At 36.2% G+C, this 27,550-nt stretch overlaps 1 protein-coding gene across 2 annotated transcripts in view; it reads left to right on the forward strand.

Annotated features, from left to right (window-relative positions):
• STK33 (serine/threonine kinase 33) overlaps positions 1-27,550 on the forward strand; it is a 118,414-nt gene that overhangs the window by 75,253 nt on the left and 15,611 nt on the right. For both annotated transcript variants that reach the window (XM_031460089.2, XM_010985927.3), the window contains exons 8-12: positions 981-1,065; positions 11,040-11,115; positions 15,067-15,179; positions 15,835-15,920; positions 26,956-27,153. In XM_031460089.2, coding sequence (XP_031315949.1) covers positions 981-1,065; positions 11,040-11,115; positions 15,067-15,179; positions 15,835-15,920; positions 26,956-27,153 — 558 coding nt within the window. The remainder of the gene's footprint in view (positions 1-980; positions 1,066-11,039; positions 11,116-15,066; positions 15,180-15,834; positions 15,921-26,955; positions 27,154-27,550) is intronic.

Consider the following 27,550-nt stretch of genomic DNA (forward strand, 5'->3'; position numbering starts at 1 on the left):
GAGAAAAACGTGTATCATGATGCTCCAAGTAGGATCATTGTGAGCACTCCTGGAGAAATTTACCAAACTCTTTAGAAAAATAGTGATATCACATGTTGATAGGAACATTTTCTTACTCCATAAGGCACAGGAAACTTTGTATTCAGTGAGTGTGGACTAAGAGCCTATCTTTGGTTGTATGATCAATAAATGTGTTTTTCTGCTTTCAGCCCAAGGCTGTTCCAACTTGGGAGACAAGACCAAGGGCACACACTGAATATTTAATAACCAGATGTTTAATGACCAAGATTTAGAACCGAGCAGAAAGACTGCAGTTGCAGCAGTAGGCCTCCTGTGTATTTGTAGTTATATTGTGGTTTTTTTTTTCCCTGTTAATTTGCTTCTCGCAGTTTTAAATAGTGTAGTAATTGTTTTAATTAGTATACTTTAGAAACACAAAGGAAATAATAGTAAAGGAAAGATAGCATTTACTGGAGATAATGTTTTATAAATAATTATAAGAGGGGGGAGTTTCTGTGAGTGCAGATAATGATTTGCATTTGTAACAGTGCTTTAAACTGGAACGTAGCTAGAGCATCAGAAAAATAGATGATAAACGCACTACGGCCAGAATGTATTTTACAATGAAAGAACTTTTTAGAAATAACTTTTTTACTCGAAGAAAAGTTAAATGCCTTCTTGCAAGATGCAACTTCCTCTGTGGAATTGGTGAATTTAATTAGAAGGTATGAAAGATTCAAAACCGTGGGTGTTTTCTCAGGATTTGAGAAACCAAACTTCTCTTTACCAAGTTTCTTCTTCACAGAGAGGAAGGGTTGTGGAGGGAGTGCAAGGTCCTTATTAGTAATACAAGTAAAGCCTCTCCATCCTGAAGAATCCCCGAATTCAATGCAATACAGTGTGGTGAAAATCGTATTTGCAGAATGAATGAGCTCTGGGACCTAAAACAGTCCTCTGACTGTCTGAGTTTCTTCTGGTAGGTGACTGATTTCGGCTTGGCGGTGAAGAAGCAGGGCAGGAGTGAAGCCATGCTGCAGACCACCTGTGGGACCCCCATCTATATGGGTAAGTGAGTAGATTTAGAGTGATTTGTTTTTCTATATGAAAAAGTAGAACAACTAATGTCGATGAAAACTGGAGCAATTTGGTTTTGCATCATGACTTAATGGCCCTGCTCAAGCTACCTTTTCTTAGGTCGCAGCATTTTAGTTGGTAGTATTATTTCTCATAGTTCTTATTTTCAACGGTTACAGTTTTTATTTTTCTCTGAGCTCTTCTTAGAGTTGTTGATGTCTCTTAGGTAACCATACACCCAAACTTAAATATTGTTTTGTTAATTCATGCTAAAATCGTGTGCGTGTTTTGCTTCTTTCCGTTTTTATCCAATTTCATTGCCATCAAGTAGTTTTTCAGAAAGAATACTAATTAAATATATTTTATAAACAGTTTCCTATTTTTCTAAATGTGATTTTTAACAGCTTTCCTGAAGTATAATTAAAATATTGCAAAAAATACACCATTCAGTGATTTTTCATGTATTCACAGAGTTGTGTAATATCACCACAATCCAATTTTAGAACAGTTCTACCCCAAAAAGTTGCCTCGTGCCCATTTTTGCCCAATCTCAATCCCATCCAAGCCCCAGGAAACCACTAGTCTTTTTGTCTCTTGATTTACTGTTCCTGGACATTTCATATAAATGGGATCAGACAAGTTGTAGTCTTATAGGTCTGGCTTCTTTCACTTAGCATAGTTTTTGAGGTACATCCTTGTTGTAGCCCATACCTGTAGGCTGTTCCTTTACATTGCTGAGCAGCTGTCCATTGTACGGATGTGTGCCACACTTTCACCTGTTTATTAGCTGATGGGCATGTGGATAGTTTCTAGTTTGAGGCTAATATGAATCATGCTGCTATGAACATTCATATGCAAGTTTTTATGTGGACATATGGTTTCATTTTCCTTAGGTAGCTACCTAGAAGTGAAATTGCTGGGTCATACAGTATTATGTTTAATTTTTTTAAGAAACTGCCAATTTTCTGAAGTAGTTCTAACATTTTACCTTCCCACTAACAATGTATGAGGGGTCCAATTTCTTCACATCCTTGCCTAATGCTCGATATTATCTATCTTTTTAATTATAGCTGTTCTAGTGCTTATGAAGTAGTATTTTCACTGTGGTTTTTAATTTGCATTACTTTAATGACCAACGATGTTGAGCATCTCTTCATGTGCGTATTAGTCATTCATGTATCTTCTCTGGTGAAGTGTCTGTTCAAATCTGTACCTGTTGAGATGATCATATTTTTTTCTCTTTAAATTTATTAATGAAATAGTTACATAAATAGATTTTAAAAGTGTTGAACCATCCTTGTAGTTTTGGATTAAACCTCACTTGGTTTAATATACTGCTGTGTTCAGTTTGTCCCCGCTTTATTTAGGAACTTTGAATGTAGCTTTCTTTCTTTTGTGCTACCCTTGTCTTTTTTAATGTTAGGGTTATAGTATCCTCATTTTAAAAATAAAATATTTTTAATCATCTGTTCATTAATTGTTTGATGAAACTTCCCCTTAAAATGTTTCATTCCTGGCACCCTTTGGGGGATAAAGTTTCTATTATATTTTCAATTTATATTAGGTTATTCAAGTTTTTCACATCTTGAATCATTTTGATAATTTATGATTTTCTAGAAAATGATTCATTACATTAAGATTTTAAGTTTTATTGGCATAAAGATACATATTATGTTCACTTGTAATTCTCAAATCTGTGGGTATATCTCCCTATGAATTCCTCATATTTATTAGGGAGCAATATAATGTAATATTAGCAATCTGGCCTCTGACATCACTTGGCTAACTCAGGATTCCAGCTCTGCCGCTTGCTTTCTGCTTAACCTTGGGCAAACTGCTTTTGTCACAGTTTCTACTTCTGTATAATAGGGATTATATCTCCCTCTAGCAAAAAATATTTGGGGGCCTACTTTGTGTCAGACACTGGTCTAGGTATTGGGAACACAACAGAGAACAAAACATAAAAATGTTATATTGATACAAATATTAAACAAGGTAAAAATATCTGGTATATTAGAAGTGCTAAGGAAGAAAAATAAAGCAGGGAAAGGGAGAGGATGTGTTTACGATGATAATAATAATATCTTTTTTACTAGGTTGACATGGGAATTAAATGGGAAAATATGCATAAAGTGCTTAGCACCATACCTAGCACTTAGTGCTCAACTTTATTTCTTGTAATAATACTACTCATTTTTCTCTTGATCAAATTTTTTAGTGGTTAAGACAATTTATTGGGCTTTCAAAACACCAGCTCAAGTCTAGTGTTATTTGATTTGCTTTTTCATTAATTTCTGCTTTTATCTTTCTGAATTCCCTCTTTCTGTCTTCTTTTCATTTATTTTTGAAATTCCTAAGCTAAATGCTTATTTATTTTCAGTCTTCTTATTTTCTCATAAATGCATTTAAGGCCATTTATTTTCTTCTGAGTACTTCTTTGACCGTTTCTTTTGCTATACAGTGTTCTTTATTCATTTCTTATTTGTGTATAATTTTAGTTTTAGTCTTCTTCTTTAATCCAAAAATTTTTAGAGGTGCTTTTAAAATTTTCCAGGTGGTTCAGATGTGTTTGATGCTCATGTGAATGTGTGTTAATTTGTCTAGCCTTTTGGTTTTTTTGTTTAGTTTTCTTCTTTATACTAGGCAATTGTGACTTGAAGGTTTTCAACTTTTAGGAATTTTCACTGTGATTGAACACTGATTAGTTTTTTGCAAATGTTACATTGAATAATTAAAAAGCACGTACAGTTAGCCGTCTGTGTCTGTGGGTTTTGCATCTGCAGTTTCAACCAACCACAGATCGAAAATATTTGAGAAAAAATTTCAAAAGTTTCTAAAAAGCAAATCTTGAATTTGCCACACAGTGGCAACTATTTATACAGCATTTATGTTGTATTAGGTATCATAAGTAATCTAGAGATGATTTAAAGTATATGGGAGGATATACATAGGTTATGTGCAAATACTAAGCCAATTTGTATAAGGGACTTAAGCATCCATGAATTTTGGTATCTGACGGGTGTCGGGGCTAAGGGGGTAGGATCTGTGTCCTCAAACCAATCCACCACAGAAATCGGGGGACAACTGTATATTCCTGGTTTGCTGAGCATAAAAATTTTCATATGTGTGTGCTTATAAAATCAAATGTGATACCTTTGTGATTCAGATTTTCCATATTGTTAATTAATTTCATTGAAATATAGTTGATGTACAATATTATGTTAGTTTCAGATACACTACACAGTGATTTGACATTTGCATACATTATGAGATGATCACCACAATAAGTCTAGCAACCATCTGTCCCATACAAAGTTATTGCAGTATTATTGATCATATTTCATATGCTGCATGTTACATTCCTGTAGTTTATTTAGTTTAAACTGGAGGCTTGTACCTCTTAATCCCCTTCACTTATTTTGCCCCCCACCCTCCTGGCAACCACCTGTTTGTTCTCTATGTTTATGAACCTGTGTCCATTTTGTATTATACTGTTTGTTTTGTTTTTTAGATTCCATATATAAGTAAGATCATATGGTATTTGTCTTTCTCTTTCTGGCTTATTTCACTTAGCATAATACCCTCAGGAACCATCTGTGTTCTTGCAAATGGCAAGATTTCATTTTTTATGACTAAGTAACATTCCATTGTGTATGTAAATCACATCTTCTTTATCCATTTATCTATCAGTGGGCACTTAGGTTCCTTCTGTATCTTGGCTATTGTAAATAATGCTGCAGTGAACATAGGGGTGCAGACATCTCTTCAAATTCTTATTTTTTCCAGAAAAATACCCTTAAGTAGAATTGCTGGATTATATGGCAGTTTTATTTTTAATTTTTTGAGGAACTTTTGTACTGTTTTCCATAGTGGCTGGACCAATTTAACTTTCCCACCAATAGTGCACAAAGGTTCCCTTTGCTCTACATCCTTGTTAACACCTGTTATTTGTTGTCTTTTTGACGATAGCCATTCTGATAGGGGTGAGGTGGCATCTCATTGTGGTTCTGATTTGCATTTCTCTGATACTTAGCAATGTTGAACATCTTTTCATGTGCCTGTTGGCCATCTATGTCTTCTTTGGAAAAATGTCTATTCAAGTCTTCTGCCCATTTTTAAGTCAGGTTGTTTGGTTTTTTGATGTTGAATTGTATGAGTTCTTTGTGTATTTTGAATTAACCATTATCAGATATATCACTTGCAAATATCTTTTCTCACTTAATAGGTGGCCTTTTCATTTTGTTGAATAGTTATCTTCTCTGTGCAAAAGATTTTAAATTTGTTATAGTCTCATTTGTTTATTTTTGATTTTGTTCCCTTGCTTGAGGAGACATATCCAAAAATATTGCTAAAGACTGATGTCAAAGAGTGTACTGCCTATGTTTTCTTCTAGGAGTTTTATGGTTTCAGGTCTTATATGTAAGTCTTTAATCCATTTTGAGAGTCTTTAAATTGTATATGGTATGAGAAAGTGGTCCACTTTGATTCTTTTGCATGTAGCTGTCCAGTTTTTCCAACACCATTTATTGAAGAGACTATCATTTCTCCATTGTATATTCTTGCCTCTCTAGCATAGATTAATTGACCATATAAGTGTGGGTTCACTTCTGGACTCTCTATTCTGCTCCATTGATCTATGTGTCTGTTTTGCACCAGTATTATACTGTTTTGATTACTGTAGCTTTGTAGTAAAGTATGAAACCAAGGAACATGATACCTCTAGCTCTGTTCTTTCTCAAGATTGTTTTGACTATTCAGGGTCTTTTGTGTTTTTGTACACATTTTAGAATTATTTGTTCTAGTCTGTGAAAAATGCCATTGGTATTTTGATAGGGATTGCACTGAATCTCTAGATTGCCTTGGGTAGTATGGTCATTTTAACAATATTAATTCTTCCAGTCTGTGGATGTGTTGTATCTTTCCATCTGTTTGTGTTGTCTTCAGTTTCTTTCATCATTGTCTTACAGTTTTCTCCTTGGTTAGATTTATTCCTAGGTATTTATTCTTTTAGATGCAGTTGTAAATGGGATTGTTTTCTTAATTTCTTTTTCTGATAGTTTGTTGTTAATGTATAGAAATGCAATAGATTATCTGTATTTTAATTCTATAGCCTGCAACTTTACTGAATTCATTTATTCCAATAGTTCTTTGGTGGCATCTTTAGGATTTTCTGAGTATAATATCATGTCAGTTGTAAACAGTGACAGTTTATTTCTTCATTTCCAATTTGGATTTTTTTTATTTCTTTTTCTTTTCTGATTACTGTGGCTAGGACTTCCAATACTATACTGAATAAAAGTGGTGAGAGTAGGCATCCTTGTCTTGTTCCTGCTCTTAGAAGTTATGCTTTCAGCTTTTCACCAGGTATGATGTTGGCTGTAGGTTTGTCATTATGGCCTTTATTATGTTGAGGTATGTTCTTTCTATATCTGCTTTCTGAAGAGGTTTTTTATCTATCATAAACAGATATTGAATTTTGCCAAAAGCTTTTTCTGCATCTATTGAGATGATCATATGATTTTTATCCTTCAATTTGTTAATGTGGTGTAGCACATTGATTAATTTCAAGGTATTGAACCATCCCTGAGTTTCTGGGCTAAATCCCACTCAGTTGTGTTGTATGATTCTTTAAATGTATTGTTGAATTCAGTTTGCTAATATTTTGCTGAGGTTTTTTGCATCTGGGTTCATCAATGATACTGTCCTTTAATTTTCTTTTTTTGTGGTGTCTTTGTTTGGTTTTGGTATCAGGGTGATGCCAGCCTTATAAAATGAGTTTGGAAGTGTTCCTTCTTCTTCAACTTTTTGGAATAGTTTCATTAGGATAGATGTTAACTCTTCTTTAAATGTTTTGTAGAATTCACCTGTGAAGCTGTCTGGTCCTGGATTTTTGTTTGTTGGGAGTTTTTTAATTGATTTAATTTCATTACTGGTAACTGGTCTGTTCATATTTTCTATTTTTTCCTGATTCAGTCTTGGGAGGTTGTACATTTCTAGGAAATTATCCATTCCTTCTAAGTTGTCCATTTTATTGCTGTATAATTGTTCATGTGTTCTTATGTTTGTTTGTATTTCTGTAGTGTTGGTTGTAACTTCTCTTTCATTCTGATTTTATTTATTTGTATCTTTTTTCTTGATGAGTCTTGCTAAAAGTTTTTAATTTTTCAAATCTTTTCAAAGAACTAGCTCTTAGTTTCATTGATCTTTTTTATATTTCTTTATAGTCTCTATTTCATTTATTTCCAATCTGCTCTTTATTATTTCTTTTCTTCTACTAACTTTGGCTTTTGTTTGCTCTTCTCTTCCTAGTTCCTTTAGGTGTAAGATTAGGTTGTTTGTTTCATATTTTTCTTCTTTCCTGAAGTAAGAGTTATCACTATAAACTTCCCTCTTGGAACTGCTTTTCTATGTCCCACAGATTTTGGATCATTGTGTTCCCATTTTTCTTTCTCTTTTAGGTATTTTTTATTTCCTCTTTGACTTCTTCATTGATCCATTGGTTGTTTAGTAGTATGCTATTTAGACTTCACGTGTTTATGCTTTTTGCAGTTTTTTCTTTTTCTTTTGCCCAATTCTCTTTGTCTTTTTTTATGTATTGGGTATGTTGGCACATTTTCTGACCTTGGAGAAGTGGCCTTCTATAGGAGATGTGGGGCCCAGCAGCTGCTCCCCGCTGGTCACTGAAGCTCTGTGCTCTAGGGGTGCCTCCTAAGTGGCCTACACCTTTCTGTTGTTGTGGGGCTGACTACCGTGGGCTCACTGGTAGGTGGGACTAGCCCTGGGCCGATTGGCTATGAGGCCGTGCCATGTACAGTGGCTCTGGGCCTGCTAGAAGGTGGATTAGGCTTCTTGTGGGGTTAACTGCATGGCCTGGGTAAGTGTGGGGCTGCTGCTGGCCTGCTGCTGGGCAAGGCTGGGTTCCTGCATGGTGATCTGCATGGCAGGGGGTGGGTGTTTGGTGTTGATGCCAGTCTGCTGGTGGTCGGACCAGGTTTCTGCAATTGTTCCTAGGGCCTTGGTGAGCCTGTTAGTGGTTGGGGCCAGGAACCTGCACTAATAAGCTGGAGGGAGGAATCCAGAATGGTGCTTGCCAGTCCCAGTCCATGTGGCAGAACGAACTCCCCCACATGGCTACTGCTGGTCCCCAGGGAGAGTCCCATCTGCCTCCTGCCTCTCCAGGATGTTCTTTAAGATCAGCAAGTTGGTCTGACCCAGGCTCCTTTCAAACTACTGCCTCTGAGCTGATTCAGAGTGGGTGGGATTTTGTGTGCACCCTTAAAGAGCAGAGTCTCTTGTTTCCTGTAGCCCTCCAGCTCTCCTGAGCATAAGTCCTACTGGTTTTCAAAGCCAGGAGTTCTGTGGGCTCATCTTCCTGGTGCAGGACCCCCAGGCTGGGGAACCCAAAGTAGGGCAAAGACCCCCTCACTCCCTGAGGAAGACCTCTAAAATTGTGGCATTCCTCCTCTTTGGGGTCGCTGACCTGGGTGCGTAGGTCCTAACTATACATCTCCACCTACACATCTGGTTGTGATTTTCACTTTATGTCTTTAGTTGTGGAAATTCTTTTCTGCTAGTCTTCAGGTCATTCTCACAGATAGGTGCTCAGTAAATAGTTGTAATTTTGGTGTGTCCACAGAGGTGATGAATTCAGGATCTTCCTGCTCCACCATCTGGGTCACCCAGTCCATATTGTCAGTTTAATTTTGCTTGCTTTTTCTGTTGATTTCTAAGAGAGTTATTAAAGTCACCCACCAAGATAGGACTTTGATAGATTCTTTACGTACTTTTAGTAGATTTCTTGAAAATATATAGTGTATTGAAATATAATTTACATATAGTAAAATGCACAGATTTTAAGTGTAAAGTTTAATGGGTTTTGACAAATGCATTTACTTATATAATCATCACCCCAGTGAAGATATAGAACATTTCCATTACCCCAGAAATTTCCTTTGTGTCCCTCTCAGTCACTCCCCCATCCAGACCCTGCAACGACTGATGATTCCCATTGCCTTAGCTGAGTTTTGCTTGTCTAGAACTTGATATAAATTGAAGCATAAGTATATATTCTTTTGTGTCCATCTTCTTCTGTTCCATGTGATGATTTTGAGACTTACCCATGTTGTTATATCAGTAGTTTATTCATTTTTTTTGCTGGGGAGTATACCTAGTTCATTGTTTTTTTGCCTACTTGATACATAAAGTTTCTAAATTGTTTTATCTTATTTGGGAAGAGGCTACTTGAGATTCTGTTCATATCCTCCTGTTGGCAAAAGACAGCTGGTCTGTAGTTACACGGGGAAAATATATCCAAGCACCCTGAGTTTTATGCCTGCTTATTAGTTGTCTACACTGATAACAAGTGAGAGAACAAGAGGGAAGACAGATGGTTTCTGGAGCTTTGCTGACTTCCTGAATGGCTCCTTGGCACAGTCGTTCTGGCCTCTGCCTCCCTGTGAGAGCTGTGATGACAGTGCAAGAGAAATGCCCCTGATCACGAAGAACTCTGAAAGAGTGCGGGCTGCTAATCCCGGGCCCCTGCTGTGTGATGCCTCGACGTGGAGATCTGCTGTTGTCAGAAGCACATGACCATAGAGCAACTTGAACTTCAATGGCCCAGTATTTTAAAAATTTAAGTAGAGTTAAAGAATACAAGTAGTTACTTAAAGGAAAATAATAATTAGTTAATTTTCAATGATTTGGAGACAAATTTCTCAGTTTAACTATCTATAGTTGAGCCTTTTCTCATTCTTTCTCCTGTTTACTTTTCGACTCCTTTTTGTGGCTTTTAAGTTCCTTTAACAGTAGGAAGAGGAAATGAAATTTCATTTGCTTTTGATAATTATAAAAGATGTGTGTTTGGAGGGAGATTGAAACTGCTTCCTAAAGTAAAAACACTTTCTACGTGGGAGGTGCTCTGTAACTATGTCACTTGAGATAAGTCACTTAATATGTATAGCAGAACCTTAGTTTCCTTACTGGCAAAGTGAGTCAAATGCTTACATACCCATGTCACATGACTCTTACCATAACTTATACGAATAACATCATTTATCCAGAAGTACTTCGTGAATTTTAAGTTCTATTCAAATATATACAGGTGACCCTTGAATGACGCCAGGGTTAATCCTTGGTAACCTAGAGTTGGCCCTCCCTGAGATCCCGAGCTGTCTACAGGGCATAACAGACATTCCCTGAGATAGCATATGTGACTTTTTAAAAAGCCAGCCATTCTAAAAATCTAATCATTAAAAAATGTGCTACCTCAAAGTAAAAAAATGTTCTCCTTCGAGAAGATCGTTTAAAGGACGCCTGTTGTGGACACATTGCAGGGAAGAAGCACGGAACGGGGGAGTCAGGAGTGCCTGCATCCTCGTCCTCATCCTGTGACTAATTGGCTGTTTGATCGAGTTATGCTGTAGGAGCTCACTCTTTGTCTTAGTTTTCTCATTTTGAAAAGGTGGAAAATAATTCATATTCTGTCATAGGAGTGCTATGATGTTGTTATTATTATTGTTACTTTACTAAAGTGATTTATAACCATTTATCTTAGTTTCTCTGTAAATCCAGATTTCCACACATTGGGCTTGCTTTAAATTGTATCTGCTTGAGACATGTTTTCAATTCTATTTTTGGAGAAGAACTGAGATATTGTTGTCTTCTTCTGTAACGACACGATCTTTGCAAAAATCATTTCTTAACAACTTGAAAGGGATGGAGAGTCGTACATTTAGCCCTACAGTTTGTGCCGTCGTTCACGAGAAGCCAAATGACAGGAGTGAGGATGTGGCGACGTCAGTCGTTAAGGCCCGTGTATTATTCATGCAACAGCTGCTGGTGGTTCTCTTTTTCCCTGTCGGGGAATAAATTGCAACACATCAGCACATTTTTCATGCTTTGTGTTTAAGCATTTAAAAGTCATTTATTGTATTATTAATATTATTTTATTTCTGCTTGTTTGGCAGCCCCTGAAGTTATCAATGCCCACGACTATAGCCAGCAGTGTGACATTTGGAGCATAGGTGTCATAATGTACATTTTGTAAGTAGCCTGCTAAAGTACAGTTAAAATGAATGGTGGTCCCTAACAGTAGCATTACATAGATTTTAAATTAAGACTAAACAGTATTGTTTTAAGAAAGCGACTGAAGAAACAATTGGAAAGTGGTTGTAGAATCTGTCTTATTAGTTGTCAGGTACATCCATTAGGTATTTTTAAATACAGTAAATTTATAACTTTCAGTTTTGCTTTTCACTGATCTGTAAATGCTGCGATACACTGTGTGATCTGAGCAAAGTGAAAAACTTGCCTCAGCATCTCCCTGATCTTTGCTACAAACCAAAAACTTCTTTGTATTTTCTCAAGAGACTCACTGGTAGAGCATCAGGTAGAGGGAGGTACTGGGACCTGGCACCAGAGCCACTGATAGGCAGGGCATGTGCGACTAGACAGAGGCTCAGCCCAGGATCCAGGGAGTGTTCTGTAGTTCCTAATCCCCTTAATGCTACTGAAAACGTTGGCCTTTTCTGCTCTCCCTTCTGTCTTACTCTGAAGATTCAGTCTAACCTCAGGTCCTGTGTTTTTCCTTTGAAATATCCTCACCTATTATTTCATTTCTCTTCACTCGTGTCCTTTCTCTTTATGGTCCCTTTTCTAGAATATTGCAGTGTCTTTCTGTCTCTTCTCCTGCCTCTGGTTCATCCTTCACACAGTTGTCAGGGTTGTCTTTCTAAATCACAGATCTGATTGTACTGCTTTCCTGATGAACAACCTCTGATAATTCTCCCTCACCGTAGAAAAATGTCAAGGCATCCCCGCATGCATGGCTCACATCTTTCCCAGCCTGGCTCCAGCAAGCGTCTCCAATCTTGGTCTGCACGTGTGGTCCCACGTACCTACTCTGTGCTGGTGGCCACGCTAGGCCACTCCTTATGACATAGACACCACACTGTGGGCTTCTGGGTCTTTGCTCATGCAGTTTCTGCTGCCCAGATATTCTTTTTTCTTCTCTACTAACCCCTTTCCTGAGTGTATCTGGCTCACACATTGACAACTTCTATTTCCCTAACTCCTGCTCTACCCCGGCAGAATAAGTACATTCGTTATGTGTATACTTTCCCACACTCCACAGAGGATTTAAGGCAACGTACAAAGATGCATGTAAAACAGTGATGTTGAAAGAAAAACAAAATAATAAGCATATTTAGTCATGAAAGTTTGCACGTGTGTAAACTTGTTAGAATTAGTTGTTCACTTTTCTGTGTTCTCATAGCACTTTTAGAAACAAGATTATAATGTAATGTAATTATTATATTATGTGTAGTGTGACTGCTTTTCTTGCCCTAAACTCCATGAAAGACAGCGATCTTATATTATTCATCTTTACAGCCCTGGTATCTGGTACCATAGTAGGTGTGTAGTCAGTGCTCCATACATGTTTGTTAAATTGAATTAAAGTGAATTGTTTAGGAGGTGTTTTGAAAAGTTAGTGGTCATTATTCTGCCTCTGGTGAATAGGAAAATTCTTAGGTTGACGCAACATCAGTTTTATGGTCATTTTGAAGAGTTCGCTGTGCGCTGCCTCTTCCAGATCGTTTCTAAATACTGACATCACAGTAGGTGCTTTTTCACAGTTCTGTGAACTGGAATACACAGGCAGTAGAAACTGGATGATGTGGTTGTAGCTATCACTCAGATGATCAACACACATCACTGCTTAGATTGCATAAAGTATAAATGTATGCACAAAGTTCTTGATTATTGTTTTGTGCTAATCAGAATCATATCATAAAAATTCTGAGCCTTAGTTTTTAATTAAGAATATAACTATTGGGGGTGGTGGATAGAGCTCAGTAGTAGAGCACATGCTTGGCATGCGTGAGATTCTGGGTTCACTCCCCAGTATCTTTGTTAAGGGAAAAAAATATTTATATATACATAACTATTTAAAGTTAATGTTTTATACTCTTGAGACTTTCTAGATAGCCCAAGTCAAATGTAATATATGTAATCTATTATTACATCATTCACGTAATGTTTGCTGCCCTCAGTTTGAATTTTGGTGTTAAGGAAAGTGATAATGTATTACATATCTTAAAACTTTTTTCTCCTACTTAAAGATGTAATTTTAATTTTTCTGCTTGTGAGCATGACTGCATATCATAATAATGACATCTTTTTTTTCTTTACAGTAGATTCTTACTTAGCTAATCAGTACTCATTCATTAATCTGCCAGAGCCCAGTGGTCTTATAGATAATTTCCTTCACCAAGGGCATAAACATATTCCTTTTTCCAGGGAGGTTATTTTCTTATTTATTAGTTACCCCTGACTCGTTGCTACTTAATTGGACAATGATAACATAGTTTCTCAAGGTGAAATTAACATAAATACTCTTTACGGGCACAATCTTCTCTGTTTTGATTCCTGTGAAACAGAAAATAATAGGAAGGCTTTAAGAGGCATTTTTCATGTCTTGGATTCCCTTTTCTGAATGTGCAGAAAATTGCCATAATAAAATTTCATATGCTGCTGATTGACCAACCATTAGATACATTTGGTGTAAGTAAAATTGCAAAGGACAGAAAAAAGTGGAATTTTTTAAACATAGCCCTTAAGCTATGGTTGCATGCTAGTCAGGCAGTGCAGGAGCCGCTAGGAAACTGGTGAATGTGCATATCACTGGTTGTTAACAGACTCAATGAGCTGAGCTTTTGCCAGCCTGTACTTGTGATAATAGATAGTAATTGTCCATAAGATCATTTTTCTGGCTTTTGTTTAAAAGCTGCATTTTAAAACTAAACAATAGAGAGGCAAGTAATATGAGAGAGAGGAGGGTCAGAATGAGCTGGAGAAATAGAAAGCATTAAAATGAGAGTTCTCAGAACAATTTGTTAAATACCTATCTCTTAACAAGAACCTATTGGTAAATGAAAAGTTCTACTATTCAGCCTAGTTTGATAAACTATGAGGACGAAACAGCTTCCTCCCCTCCCCTAGGAAAATCGTTATCATCATAATCATTATCATGTAAAATATTTACCAAATCTAGACTTGTTCCAAAAATATTCATGGGAAAGATTTTTAAAGAACTTAAAGAAAAATGTAACTTAAAAAATCAGCAAAAATCTGTTAAGAGATTTAGAGATCATTATACTTATGCACACAATAGACCAGCATTTGGGAAGTGTAGTGGATGTATGCCATTTTATTCTTTCGGTAATAAAGTGAGAAAATACAATCCTGAGAGTTAAAGACTAGACATACAGAGCTGCCTCTGTGATGAGCCCAAGTCCATCTTCCATCTGGTTGTCATTGGGAAAATCTGATTTTCGTCTTCAGGGCTGCCCTCCAAGGTTGGGTTCGACAATAAAGATGATGGCTAGCATTTGCAGCTTTTAAGCATGTTCTTATAGTTTTGGACTGGATCACCTCTTGAAGCATTGGCTTACCATGCTTGTAAACTATAGTACAGTACTTCCTTTCAAAAGGTTCTAGTGGAGAGGGTATAGCTCAGTGGTAGAGCGCATGCTTAGTGTGCACGAAGTCCTGGGGTCAATCCCTAGTACCTCCATTAAAATAAATAAATAAATAAATAAACCTAATTACCCAGTTTGAATTATGTACTTTAAGGCATTCATTAAACAGTGCCCACAGAGAAGTGTTTCTCCTCTATTATCCACTGCTCCTGTGCACTTCAACTCAACTTGCACACTTTTCTGTAATTTAACCCCATTTAAGCTTAGTGTTTCCCCACCTGGAAGAACTTTGGGTCATTTGCAGATCTGGAGGTTTCAATGTATACAAGAGCCTAACACTGATCTTGCAAAACTCCTTTCCTTCCATTTCTATGTCCAGAGAAGTTCCTACCTTTTACTCTCCTTTACTTAAATATGAAGCACCACTGCTTCCAAGTTCTGTGGAAACTTAGGTTTTAATACCCTTATTTTGATTAATTTAAAAATCTAAACAAATTGATTGTCTTTGATGTAGATTATGTGGAGAACCACCCTTTATGGCAAGCTCAGAAGAGAAGCTTTTTGAATTAATAAGAAAGGGAGAATTAAATTTTAAAAAGTCAGTCTGGGATTCCATAAGTGATTCTGGTAAGTATTATTTACTAAAGCAAATATACATAATGTAAGAAACCTGACCGGTAATTCTCATACTTAAAAACCTCTGTTTAATCATTAAATTTACTTGTAGAAATAAACACTGTATACTTGTGGAAATAGTGATATCTTCACTGTGATTGTTACAAAGCTTTCAACAAAAACAGAAAATACATCATAAAAATTGAAGAGGAAATTTGCTGATTATCTAGCTAATTTTTTTTTTACTAGAGACCATAAACCAGGTAATACAAACAATAAAACCTCACTTAAGGCCTTAAAGTTTATTTAATATTGGCCATTTATACTGAAAATATTTTTTATTGAAATATAGTTGATTTAGTGTTTCAGGTATACAGCAAATGTATCAGTTATATATATATTCTTTTTCAGATTTTTTTTCCATTATAGGTTATTACAGGATATTGAATATGGTTCCCTGTGCTATACAGTAGGTCCTTGTTGTTTATCTGTTTTGTATACAGTAGTGTGTATCTGTTAATTCCAAATTCCCACTGATGATGTTTATTTTGTAACTGACATCTTCCCTTCATATCATACAGACCTAATCCTAAATAAATTGGAAAATGTACGGTATTAATTGTAGCTAAGATAAGTAAGATGTTCGGTGTTCTCCCCTTATTTGCAGCTAAAAGTGTTTTGAAACAACTTATGAAAGTAGATCCTGCTCACAGAATCACAGCTAAGGAACTACTGGATAACCAGTGGTTAACAGTAAGTTACGGAATTACTTCTTTTTTTTCTTTTTGATGTGCTATCACTGCTTATTTCTTTTCATTTGGCCTTGTAGTTTATATATAGTCTTCTTAAAACAGTCATTTAGTTTCATTTCTGACAAGTTAAAAAAAATTATTGAGTGTTGACACATTTCTGAAATGGGGATTTTCAAATTGTTAAAATTACTACCACAGTTTACATATGTTTATAGAGGTTTAGATGAACTTTGCTTTCGTATCAAGTCCGGTAGAATAGAGCTGAGAAACGTCCATTGTTAAAGCTGTGGAGTATTGAAGCAGTCTGTATGGTTTAGTGATGTAAAGCACTAGAACTATCCACTTCCTTTTTCAACTCTTTGGATGCAAGGAGTCTTTAGGAACTCAGAAAAGCCAAGGTCTTCTAACAGTGGTTGTTGCCTGGCTTGAAATTTTGAGTAATTATTCATTTACATATTGCTTTTCCTATTAGACTAATGCCTCAAGCATAGACCCTATGTGTTTCTGATCTTTGTTTCCTTGTACCCAGAACGTCACCTGGTCACAATAGGAACTTTTGAAAGAGGCTGCTGCTACCTCTCAGTATTTATTCTCTTTTTCTTCTGTGGTAATGAGGACCCTGACTTTTAGCTGGTAACATTGCTATCTAGTCCTCTTTGCTAGTTATCCCCCATCTTTGCTAGTTATCATGCTTGTCAATGAAATCTAAGTGGACTTATGAGCAATTTCTGGAAAGTGTCCTTAAATGGGGAGAGTACAGCATTCCTCATATCCATCTTCTTCCAGGTGCCTGGAATGCAGCTGTGATGGGTGGAGTTTGAGTAGCCGTATTAGACCACAAAGTGGAGTTTATAAACAGGACGGCAGAGCAACAAGATGCAAGGAACCAGGGCTGTTAGTGTATAGAGCTGCTGTGCCAGCCCTTGACTGCCGACCTCCAGACATTTTTATATGAGCAGGAAACAAACATCTGTCTTCTTTGAGACACTGTAAAATATGCAGTTGAACCTAGTACCAATTAATACAGTACTCAGTAAATAATTGCTGAATGAGTAAATGATTCAGGAAATGAGTAAGTCTGTAGGTATCTTAGAAAATATCTGAGAATTGAAATTGGAGATGTCAAGAGACATAGGAATATTGCTAAGCAACATTTATCTATGAAAAAATTATTATTTTACATCTATTACTTGCTAGACGCTGTGTGTTAGGTACCAGAGATACATGATGTGCTTATATTGCAGTAATATTGTTGAGAGATGATGGTGGCTTGGACAGGGTGGCAGCAAGAGAGTTGAATGGAAGTAAATGTGATATACTTTTTAGGTGTATTTGATAAGACTTGGTGGTGGATTAGATAAGGGATGAGTCAAGGATGATTTTTAGATGTTACTTTAATAACTGGTTGGATGGTGGTGCCATTTACTGAGATGTGGAAGACTGTAGGAGAATCAGTTCCCCCCCGCCCCAGGGGGAAGAGTGGTGAATCAAGGGTTCCATATTAGACATGCTAAATTTGAGATGCCTATGTGACAGCCAGATGGAGATATCAAATAGATCATTGACTGTATGAGCCTGGAACTGGAGAGGTACGAGCTGGAGACATAAATTTGTAAATCATGAGTATATAGATGCCATGTAAAGCCATCGGGCTGAAGAGATAACTTAGGAAGAAAGTACAGATAGAAAAGTCAAGCCTCAGCACCTTGCCTTTAGACACTAAACGTTTAGAAGAGGAGAAGCTAGCAATGGAGGCTGGAAAGGAACAGCTGATGAGGAAGGAGGAAAATTAGGAGGGTGGTGCCAGGGAAGTTAAGTGAGAAAGCAAGTGCAGTAGGCTCCCAGGTAAATGCTGCCGAGGGGTCAAGATGAGAATGAGAAGTTTTCGTTAGAATGGCCCACAGAGAGGTCCATGGTGACCCTGAAGACCCAGATACGTTTAGATACCATCAATTTATAGTGATATCACTCTTTTAAAAAATTCTCTGATTTTCCTTTGTTGATTTCTAATCATTTTTTTGAATATTTTTTTTTCTTTAAGGGCTAAAAAAATCGTCTTCACATAGAAATGGGTTATATTTGCCCTCTTCTGTGAATGTGTTGAACTCTCAAATGATTCTGTGCAATAAGTATTTCTGGCCTAAAGTAATTGTGCAAGTAAGTTAGCAGCTAGATCATTGCAAAACTACTGAGAAGATTTGTAGTACAGCAAAATAAAAAACTGTAAAACAGATGGTGTGCCTTAGAAATCTATCTCTTTTCAGCATCACACAACATTCGGGTTTGGCCATTTAATTATTTGTTTTCTAATTAGTACAACTTTATTTCAGGCTTTGGTCATTTTTCCAGAAGTCTCCATTTTTGAGCCTCTGTAACATTTGTCTCTATGTAGTCTTTGCCAAATGGATAGAGAAGTGACAGATAGCGTGTACTATATCGGACTACCCTAAGGAGTTCAGTATATGAAGTTTAGAATACTGGCATTTTGTAAACTTCTGAAAGGCAAAAACTCTTTTCTTCTTAACTGCTTGAAGTCTTACTTCCTATAATGCATGTCCTCTGTTTGAGAAAGTCTGAAGAGAACACATTAGTTCTCTCAGTGCCTTACTGCTGTATAACCAGAGCTTGTCTTCCAATACCTAACACATGGTCACAGGTTTTTCAAAGAGCTTTATTGGATACAAAGTTTCTATGGTTTAGCCTGTATATGGTCCATTTTGAAATACGGTACCTATCTGAAAAGTATTCTAAGAAATATAGTCATTGTTTCTCTATGTACACTTAAGTGGATCTTAATATAAACAGATAGGGTCATCTTGATTTCAAAAGTCAAAGATCAGATGCGGGGAGAAACAGCCAATAAGTGACTTCCCTACAAAGGGAGAGTTTGATGGTGACTCCCATTGGCAGGAGTGTGCCTGTTATCCTCTTTATCTTTTTCTTCCTTTTTGCCCTCTTTATTCTCAGCAGTGCTTCAGGAGTTTATCCCTTCTTATTTGATAGTTACAATTGCCCCTTGGTATTCTTTCAAGTCCCCTGGTAACAACTAAGACCAAGAACTTGCATTTTTAACAAGCTTCATCATTATTTTTAATACCTACTTATATTTAAGAATCCTGCTGGAAATTAAGGAAACATTTTTCTTCTATAGCTTGTCAAAAAGCAGTTTCTAGATTTGAGCTTATTTGGTATTATTCAGTCATTCCTTTAACAGATTTTTTTTTTTTGGTGCCTACTATGCACCAGGCACTGTGCTAGGTAATAAAATATAAAGACATATAGGACCTAATCTCTGACACGAGGAACTTACATTGTAGTAAGGGAAACAAGTTATGTATAAGATACAATGCAGGGAAGAAAATGATAAATGACATAAGAAATCGCCAAATGACCAGAGAGGTACCAAGGTAAGCAAGTGTGAAATCAGGAGCACTGAAAAAAACTTAAGGGTAAAGATAAACCATAATCATAGGTCAGGAGATTTAATATCATAAAAATTAATTTCCTCATACAATGCAGTGCAAATCCAATAAAAATTCCACAAGCTTTGTTGACCCTAAAATTTGTATGGAAGTGCAAAGAGTCAAAAATAGCCGAGACATTTCTGAATGTTTTGCTCTATCAGATATTAAGACTTATGAAGCTATATTAGATAGCACAGTGTGATAATGGTGCAGTAATTGACCAGTAGACTAAAGCAGAGGGTGCAGAAGCATATCCATGCATATCTGGAACTTTTACGACAGTGTAGAATGGCAGATCAGAGGGAAAATGGGAGACTATTCAATAAATGGAGCTGAAATAAATGGTTTTCCATATGAAAAAAAGGAAATTGGGTTCCGATCTCACACCATAGAGAAAAGTCAACTGCAAATGAACCACAGACTTAAATATTAAAAATTTATATTTAACTTTTAGTGAAAAATATAGGTTAAAATCTTTTGGACCTTGGAGTGTGAAGAAAAGGATTTTATAAGCAAGACACCAAAGGCACTAACATGAAGGAAATGATGGATAAACTTGACATATGTTAATCTTCAGAACTTCTGTTCATAAAACAATACCTTAGGGAAAATTGATAGGTTATAAACTAGGAGAAGGCTTTTGTAACCCAAATACTCAGCAAAGGATTAATACCAAGAAATCACAATAATTCTTACAAATCAATACAGAGAGGACAAACAACCTAGTAGGAAATGGACAACAGACAGGACCAGACATTTGTTTTTACAAAAGAGGACCCACATTTGGCTGATGAACGTATAACAAGATAGTCAGTTGCATTAGTGATCAGGGAAATAAAAATTAAGACCTCAGTGAGAACCAATAAGTCAGAAGTCTGACAATACCAGGTGTTGGAAAAGATGCAGATAAAGAGTATCTTTTAATCACTGCTGGTGAAAGTATTGATCAGTACAACTACTTTGGAAAAAGGGTCTGACATTATTAAATTAATCATTCACATACTCTATAAGCAAGAAATTTCCTTCTAAGAATATACCCAAGAGAACTCTTGCAAATGAATATACACTTGGAGACATACACAATAATGTTTGTAGAAGCATATACAGGAGCAAAAACCCAGAGTTAACCCAAATGCCCTTTGACTAGAGAATAAATAAACTGTGGTGTAGTCTAACAGTAGAATATTGTACAGCCACGAAAATGATTAAACTACATGTAATAGTATCTAAGAAGCTATGAAAAATTTTAAATTAATTATAGTTTTAAGATATAATTTACTTACTGTAAAATACACAGATTTTAAGTGTATAGCCTGATGAATTTTTATTTATGTGTACATTTGTATAACTACTACCCAGAACAAAATGCAGAACATTTTCACCCCTGCACCGAAAAGTTCCCTTTTACAAAGTTCACTTTGTACCACTCAGTAGCCAGCAATGTTTGAGAGTTCTAGTTTTCTAGTTTTGCTCCTCATCCTCTCCAGTGCTTGTTATTGTCAATATTTTAAATTTAGATACTCTGATAGATATTCAGTGGTGTCTTGTGGTTTTAATCTGCATTTCCTGAGTGACAGATGAAGGTGGTCACCTTTACTTTATTTATGCTTACTGGCCTTTTGTATATCTTCTTTTATGAAAAATCTGTTCCCAGTCTCTCCCCAATTCTTCTATTTGGTTTTTAAATTTATTGATTTGTAGAAGTTCACTATATATTCAGGATATGAACCTTTTGTCACACACACACAAATAAATATATGTACAGTAACAAGCATTGTAAGAAGCTGACTTAAGAAAAAGAACATGGAAAGAATTACTGCAAATCCTTGCTCAAGCAGGTGACTTTTGAAAAAGAATAGATCATTGGGAATTGGGGGTCTTGAAATTGATTCCCTGCAAACTCTCGCTGCCCACACATCCCTTAGGAAGTCTTCGTGTACTGGCAGGTATGCACATACCCCAGTTTGAGGAATGTTGTTTTGGAGTATTTTGAGCTTGTTTTTATTTTTCTAGCTTTATTGAGATATAATTGACACATAACATTGTATAAATTTAAGGTGTGCAACATAATGATTTAATATATGTATATACTGTGAAATGATTACCACAGTAAGTTTAATTAATACATCCACCACCTCACATAGTTAATTTTTTTTTCTTGTGGTGAGAACTTTAAAGATCTACTCTCTTCACAGCTTTCAAATATACATTACAGCATTGAAGGCTCAGCAACACCTCTAGCTAGAAATTCTTGGCAGACAATTGGAAATGCATTTATGGAATGAGGGTAAATTACTAAATTTCTTAGACTGTTTCCTCTTAAAGAATAGGAATATCAACACCAACCTTGTCTACTCTCATTATTTGCTATACTTGTGGGAAAAAAATCACTGAGGAAAAGTTTTAAAGTTGCACATGGTCATTATTACCTTTCTATGCTGCAGGCTTTGACTCATTGAGACCCATCAGGGCATGTTTGGTGATTTTATTGGGTGCTGTCAGTCCTTTGTGGGTATCTGCAACTTTATATTATTCCTTTTGCATATAATTTATTTTATTAGTCATATAATAACTGTGATTACCTCTGGTAAATGATTTAAATGAGAAAATAGGAAGAATATCTTTCTTCCTCTATTCCTTCATTCCCTCTTACTGAAGATAACCATTGTTAAATCTCTAATGTATTCTTTCAGATGCATTCCGTACATGTTTTATGTGTCTACTTTTCACAAATGGATTTATATTATACAAGCTATTTTTTTTGTCTAATATATTTTGGGAAGATTTTCTTTATTTTTTTAAAAACAGCATTGTATCCAAAACTATGGATACACTATTATTTTGTCCCTATGAATATGAAATACTAAAATTGTTTCAGATCTTTTCTATTACAAACAGTGATGCAACAAATGTTCTTGTAAATATATGTTTGCCTACTGTGTCAGCATATCTATAGGATATATTCTTAAAAGTTGAATTACTAGTCTGTGAGAATGTGCATTACACATTTTTATAGTTTATTGCTAATTTATCTTCCTATAAAAAGCAAGTAAATGAGAAAGCCTGTTTTCCCACACTCTCACCAACACAGAATATTATCAAACTTAAATTTATGTCCATCTGTTAAGTGATAATTGGCAACTCATTGTTTTGATTTGGATTTTATTAATTTCATGAAGTTGAGCATCCTTTTATATTTTTTTATAAAGTGGCTATTCCATTTTCCTATTGAAAAAATTTTATGCCTGAGCACATTACAAAATAAAGAGTTCTAGCTGTTTACAAAAAGTAGAAAATGATGACTATTAGCTGAAGATTCAGAATGTTTCCTTTTTTTTTTTCTCTCTCTCTCTCTTTTGGTGGTGAGAGGGATATAATTAGGTTTATTTATTTATTTACTTATTTTTACAGGAGGTACTGGGGATTGGACCCAGGACCTTGTGCATGCTAAGCGTGCACTCTACCACCTGAGCCATATCCCTAACCCCTAGAATGTTTCCTTTTAAGCTTTGCTGATTTTTACCTTTCATACCATCTCACCCCAACTCATACATGTCATTCATTCATTAAAAAATACTTATTAAATACTACTGTTTACAAAATACTGATAGGCACTGTCTGTGAAAAAGCAAATTTTGTTAGATGAAGATGTATGTTTAGGTTTCTCTTTGTAGGAAATGCCTACTGAGGTATTAAATCGAAATCTTAGTATTTGACCAGTGCTTCTCCTCTATGAGTGTTCATTTTTCCAGTTTTTCAAAATGAAATAGTCTCAAACTATCTGTTAGTTAAACAAATGGAAATTTATTACCCAAAAGGTTGGTTTTCTACTTATGATAGCTCAGATTATCAGCCTGTTACTGCTGCCCTCTTGCCCTTGCTGCTTCATGGTTGATGAGTTCAGGGTCTGCCCTCTAAATACAGCAAGTAAAGGGAGGTCTGAGGTTAGTGTTTGGTTGGTGAGGTGACACAATCTCCAGCATCTGCCCCAACAATTCCACCCATTTTTGTTGGTTGGTTGATTCATTTGTAATTTTTGTTGAGCCTAGAAGGCTCATGACACACAGCCCTGGACCACTTATTCATTGTTCAGTCCAAGTATTTGATGCAATTCCTCCTCCAGTTGCTAGCAAGCAAGAAGGGGTAACCTAGTAAGTTACTGGCTGGACTTTATTAACTGGAAAGAAAGTCTGGAATCAATACCACCATTTGTGCCCTGTTTGATGGGAATATAACACAGGGAATATAGGAAGCAAATAATTAAAAGTTTCTAAATAGTGGAGTGTTTTTGAGGGGTTAATGCTCCCATTCGAGATGTGTTGTTCTTCTCCACAGTCTCTTTGGAGTAAGAAGTAGGGTCATTTCTTTGAGTACAGAGGCACCTTACTTTAGACATGTAGCGTGTCAGTCACCAAGCTCTCTGGTGTATATATACATGAACCAAGCATTTGAAAGATTGCTAGAAATGCAGATTCAGGATAATACAGATAATCCTTGCTTTCCATGGTAGTGCAGGACCATAAAAATAATGCAGGTTGAAGCTGTGCAAAGTGATTTTAATAATCCATGGGAAAAATTATGATTGTTTCATGTCCTTTAAAATTTTTTGTTAAGCACTAAAAACTCTCTAACTTTTGGTTATAAATATATATAGGGAATGAAACAAAAGTAAAATTAATTTTTTAATGTACTGTAATTTAAAAATTAGAAATATTGGGAATTAAAATGTCACGTTTTGTTTAAAAACTTGCTGAGATTAGTTTAAACAGTGTTTACCTTCTTATGGTACAGTGGAGAGCATCAGTTTTATGCTTGGCAAATTGTCACTGTCCTACAAGTTTGGATCAACTTCCAACATTGTGTCCTTTGTCTTCTCAGCATCATGAAATATCTCTGAAAATACTTTAAATGTCAAGTTTCTTGTGGGTGTCATCTTCTCTGGTGCATCTTCTTCCTTTCTCATATGTGTTGATAAGTTTGTCTTCACTAAGTTGTGGTTTTGCGTCACTGGTTTTGCATCTGGATCCTGTCACAGTGGCAGTGTCAACATTCCCATAGTCTGATATTTCTTCTATTACTCCATTTACATATGATTCAAATTTTACTTCCAGTATTATCACTTTTAATTTCTTTGTTGCACGTTCATCTTTGTGGGCAAATTCCCTGGGAGACAAGGAGGCAACACAGCTGCACACTTTGCTGTCTTATGTGTGAACTGAATAGTATATGGATGGTGTCCAGTCACCAGTAGACTGTGAAAGAAGTGACGTGATTGGTCACTGATCGGATGCAAATCTGTAAATTACATGGTGTTTGTGAATTGATGAGCTCACAGTGAAGTTTGAACTTTATGCAATTATAGTTAATATACCACGGTGGCTAAAATTTGAACCATGTTGCCGAGGGACTGATGTCATTTAACTAAGTCATGAGGACTGAAATTCACATATATCAGGACTGTGCAAAGCAAAGACTGCCTAAATAAATTGGCTATCACAGAATGCTGATTCCATATAATTTCTGTAGTATCACAATTTTGTTGGGTATACTGAATGTATAGTGGGCTCACTCTTTATAAGCCTTTTTGGAGATGGCTTATAGAATGTAAATGTTTAATCTGCTGTCTGTGTCAGGACAGGCTAGATTATGCTGTGGTAAAAAATGACCCCCAAACTCAGTGTTCTTGATGCCTTCCATTGCACATTGGTTGGGAGGAGGGGAGCAAGTTCTATTTAACTTGGTCCTCATTCAGGGACCCAGGCTGAGGGAGGCTCCATCTGTAAACTTATATAGTTACTAAGGCAGGAATTGGGAATGTGGTAAATTGCATGTATCTCATAAAGTTTCCACCCAGAAGTGATACATACCATTTCAAATCACATTTCACTGGTCAAAACAAGTCATTCAGTCATGTCCCAAAAGAGGTGGAGAAGCAGAATTCTACCATGTGTCTAGAAGCAAGAAATGTTGGGTGAGGAGCATTAGTGACTCCTGCAGCTACAAAGAGTTAACTTGTGGAGAGTTTCGCAGGAGAGGGCAGTTGAGGGTTGGATTACAGACATAGATGTGTCAGACTGTCTCTGTCTGCTAGTATAAGAATCAAGTTGAGGCAAAACTGTGTGTACTATCATTCCAGAAGCCTGGCCACTGTGATTAGGTTCAAGGTCAAGAGGCAGCCAGGGAGTTGTCATAGAGGCTGGATGAATCACTGGGATCAAGCAGGGCTGTTGACGGAGCCCTGGAGCTCAGAACTCATTCAGATGAGAGCTCTGAGACTGTCCACTGTTCTAAACAATTTCAACTCCCTTTTGGTCTCTGAACCTTCATCTGTGCATCATTTGAGATTAAGTTGACAACATCTTTGGAAGTTCTGGGCTACTTGACGGAGATGACTCTTAACTTGAGCCCTGAAGGAAATGTACGCTATGAGTTGGCAGAAGGCATGGTAAGGGCATTCTGTGAGTAAATGGGTAGAGGTTGCATAAGTACCACCAGGAGTAGGATGCTATAAAAGTGGTAAGAATATAGACCTTCTTAAAGCAGGATAAAATAGAAGAACCATAGGGAATTAATATCATAATGATCCTCATTTAGTTATTACTAATCCATACTTAATGTGTATCCATGTCTTTAATCACTAATATATTAAAGCCTACAAACCCTCAACAGTGTACTCAGACGGCGGCCCTTAAATTGCCCTGTCTCATAGTATTCTGTATTACTGGTCCTTAATGCTTTGATCTACCTACATATGAAATTAATTAGAATCACTCCATAGCTGTACCCACACCTAAACTTCCCATTTTAATGTAAATGTGATCCAAACTTCTTGTCCAAACTTACTCTACTATTCTGAGTTAGGAGCAAAAATATTTAAGGCATACCTCATCTAGCAGGAGCCATTTGAGACCACATTCATGCATTTCTTGACATTAGATGGAATATTACATTTGAGAAAAATATAATTAATATAAAATGGTCAATTTTGGTGTGGTGTATTCACATCTGAGATAAAAATAGTGCACGGAATCAGTTATAATCAAATGACCACATTATATCTAAATTTTCCAGTCAACTAAGCTTTCAAGTCCAACATCTATATTCTTGGATGCATAACACTTGACTAATCAACTGAATCTGGGTTTTTACCTAGACATTTTGATGTTATATAGGGTTACCCTTAGCATTGGACCCACTAGACTTGGGGCAACTTCTTTCATCCTTTCAGCTTCCCTATTAATTTTCTAAGAACTGCGCTGTAAGGGGGTCTTTGGATTCCAGGGAGTTGCCCTATCTGGTGTTCTTTCCCACAACATGCCGCACTGTTTTTTCAAACCTGAATATTCTGCCACCCCTAAATTTTGACATATTGAAGTGTATTAGTGAAGAGGTCTGAGCCATGTCAGTACAGGGAGTCTGCTCAAAAGGACATCAGAAGTTTTGCTATTTATTCAGCATTACAATCTTTCTGTGTGACTGACTGAATTTGGGAGACTATATTACTAAAAGATGTAAGAGTCTTTTCAATTTTCTAAACTGTTTATAACACCAAAAATTCATTGTGAACAATAGGGCAATACACTTTCTTCGGCGAGACCAACCAATGTGTTAGAAATGATGAAAGAATGGAAAAATAACCCAGAAAGTGATGAGGAAGGTGCAGCAGACCAAAAGAACAACTGGTCTATACAAGAAAAGCTGAAAGATTTCCAGCCCAGTAGAAATGTCCATGATGTCAGGAACTCTTCAGATGAAGAAGAGGAAAAACAGGTAGGAAGAACCAGCAAAACAATTGTTTTGATTGTTTCATTTCCTCAAACTGTAAAATGCCCTCACAACACTTGGAACATTTCTTTCTTTTTTTTTTTTGCAACTCTGTCTTTTTTGGTGTTGGTTTGTAATGGTTTATAACAACGGACCTACATGATAAAAAAAAAGTAAAGTTCTTTGTTTACAAACCAGAAATAGACTCACAGACATGGAAAACAAACTTATGTTTACCAAAAGGGAGAGTGAGGGAGGGATAAATTTGGAATTTGGGATTAATAGATACATAACACTGTATATAAAAATAAATAAACAACAAGGACTTACTGTATAGCACAGGGAACTATATTCAGTATATTATAGTAACCTCTAATGGAAAAGAATCTGATCTTGTGGTAGC

This window comes from Camelus dromedarius, chromosome 12, assembly GCF_036321535.1.
Source record: "Camelus dromedarius isolate mCamDro1 chromosome 12, mCamDro1.pat, whole genome shotgun sequence".
Lineage (NCBI taxonomy): Eukaryota > Metazoa > Chordata > Mammalia > Artiodactyla > Camelidae > Camelus > Camelus dromedarius.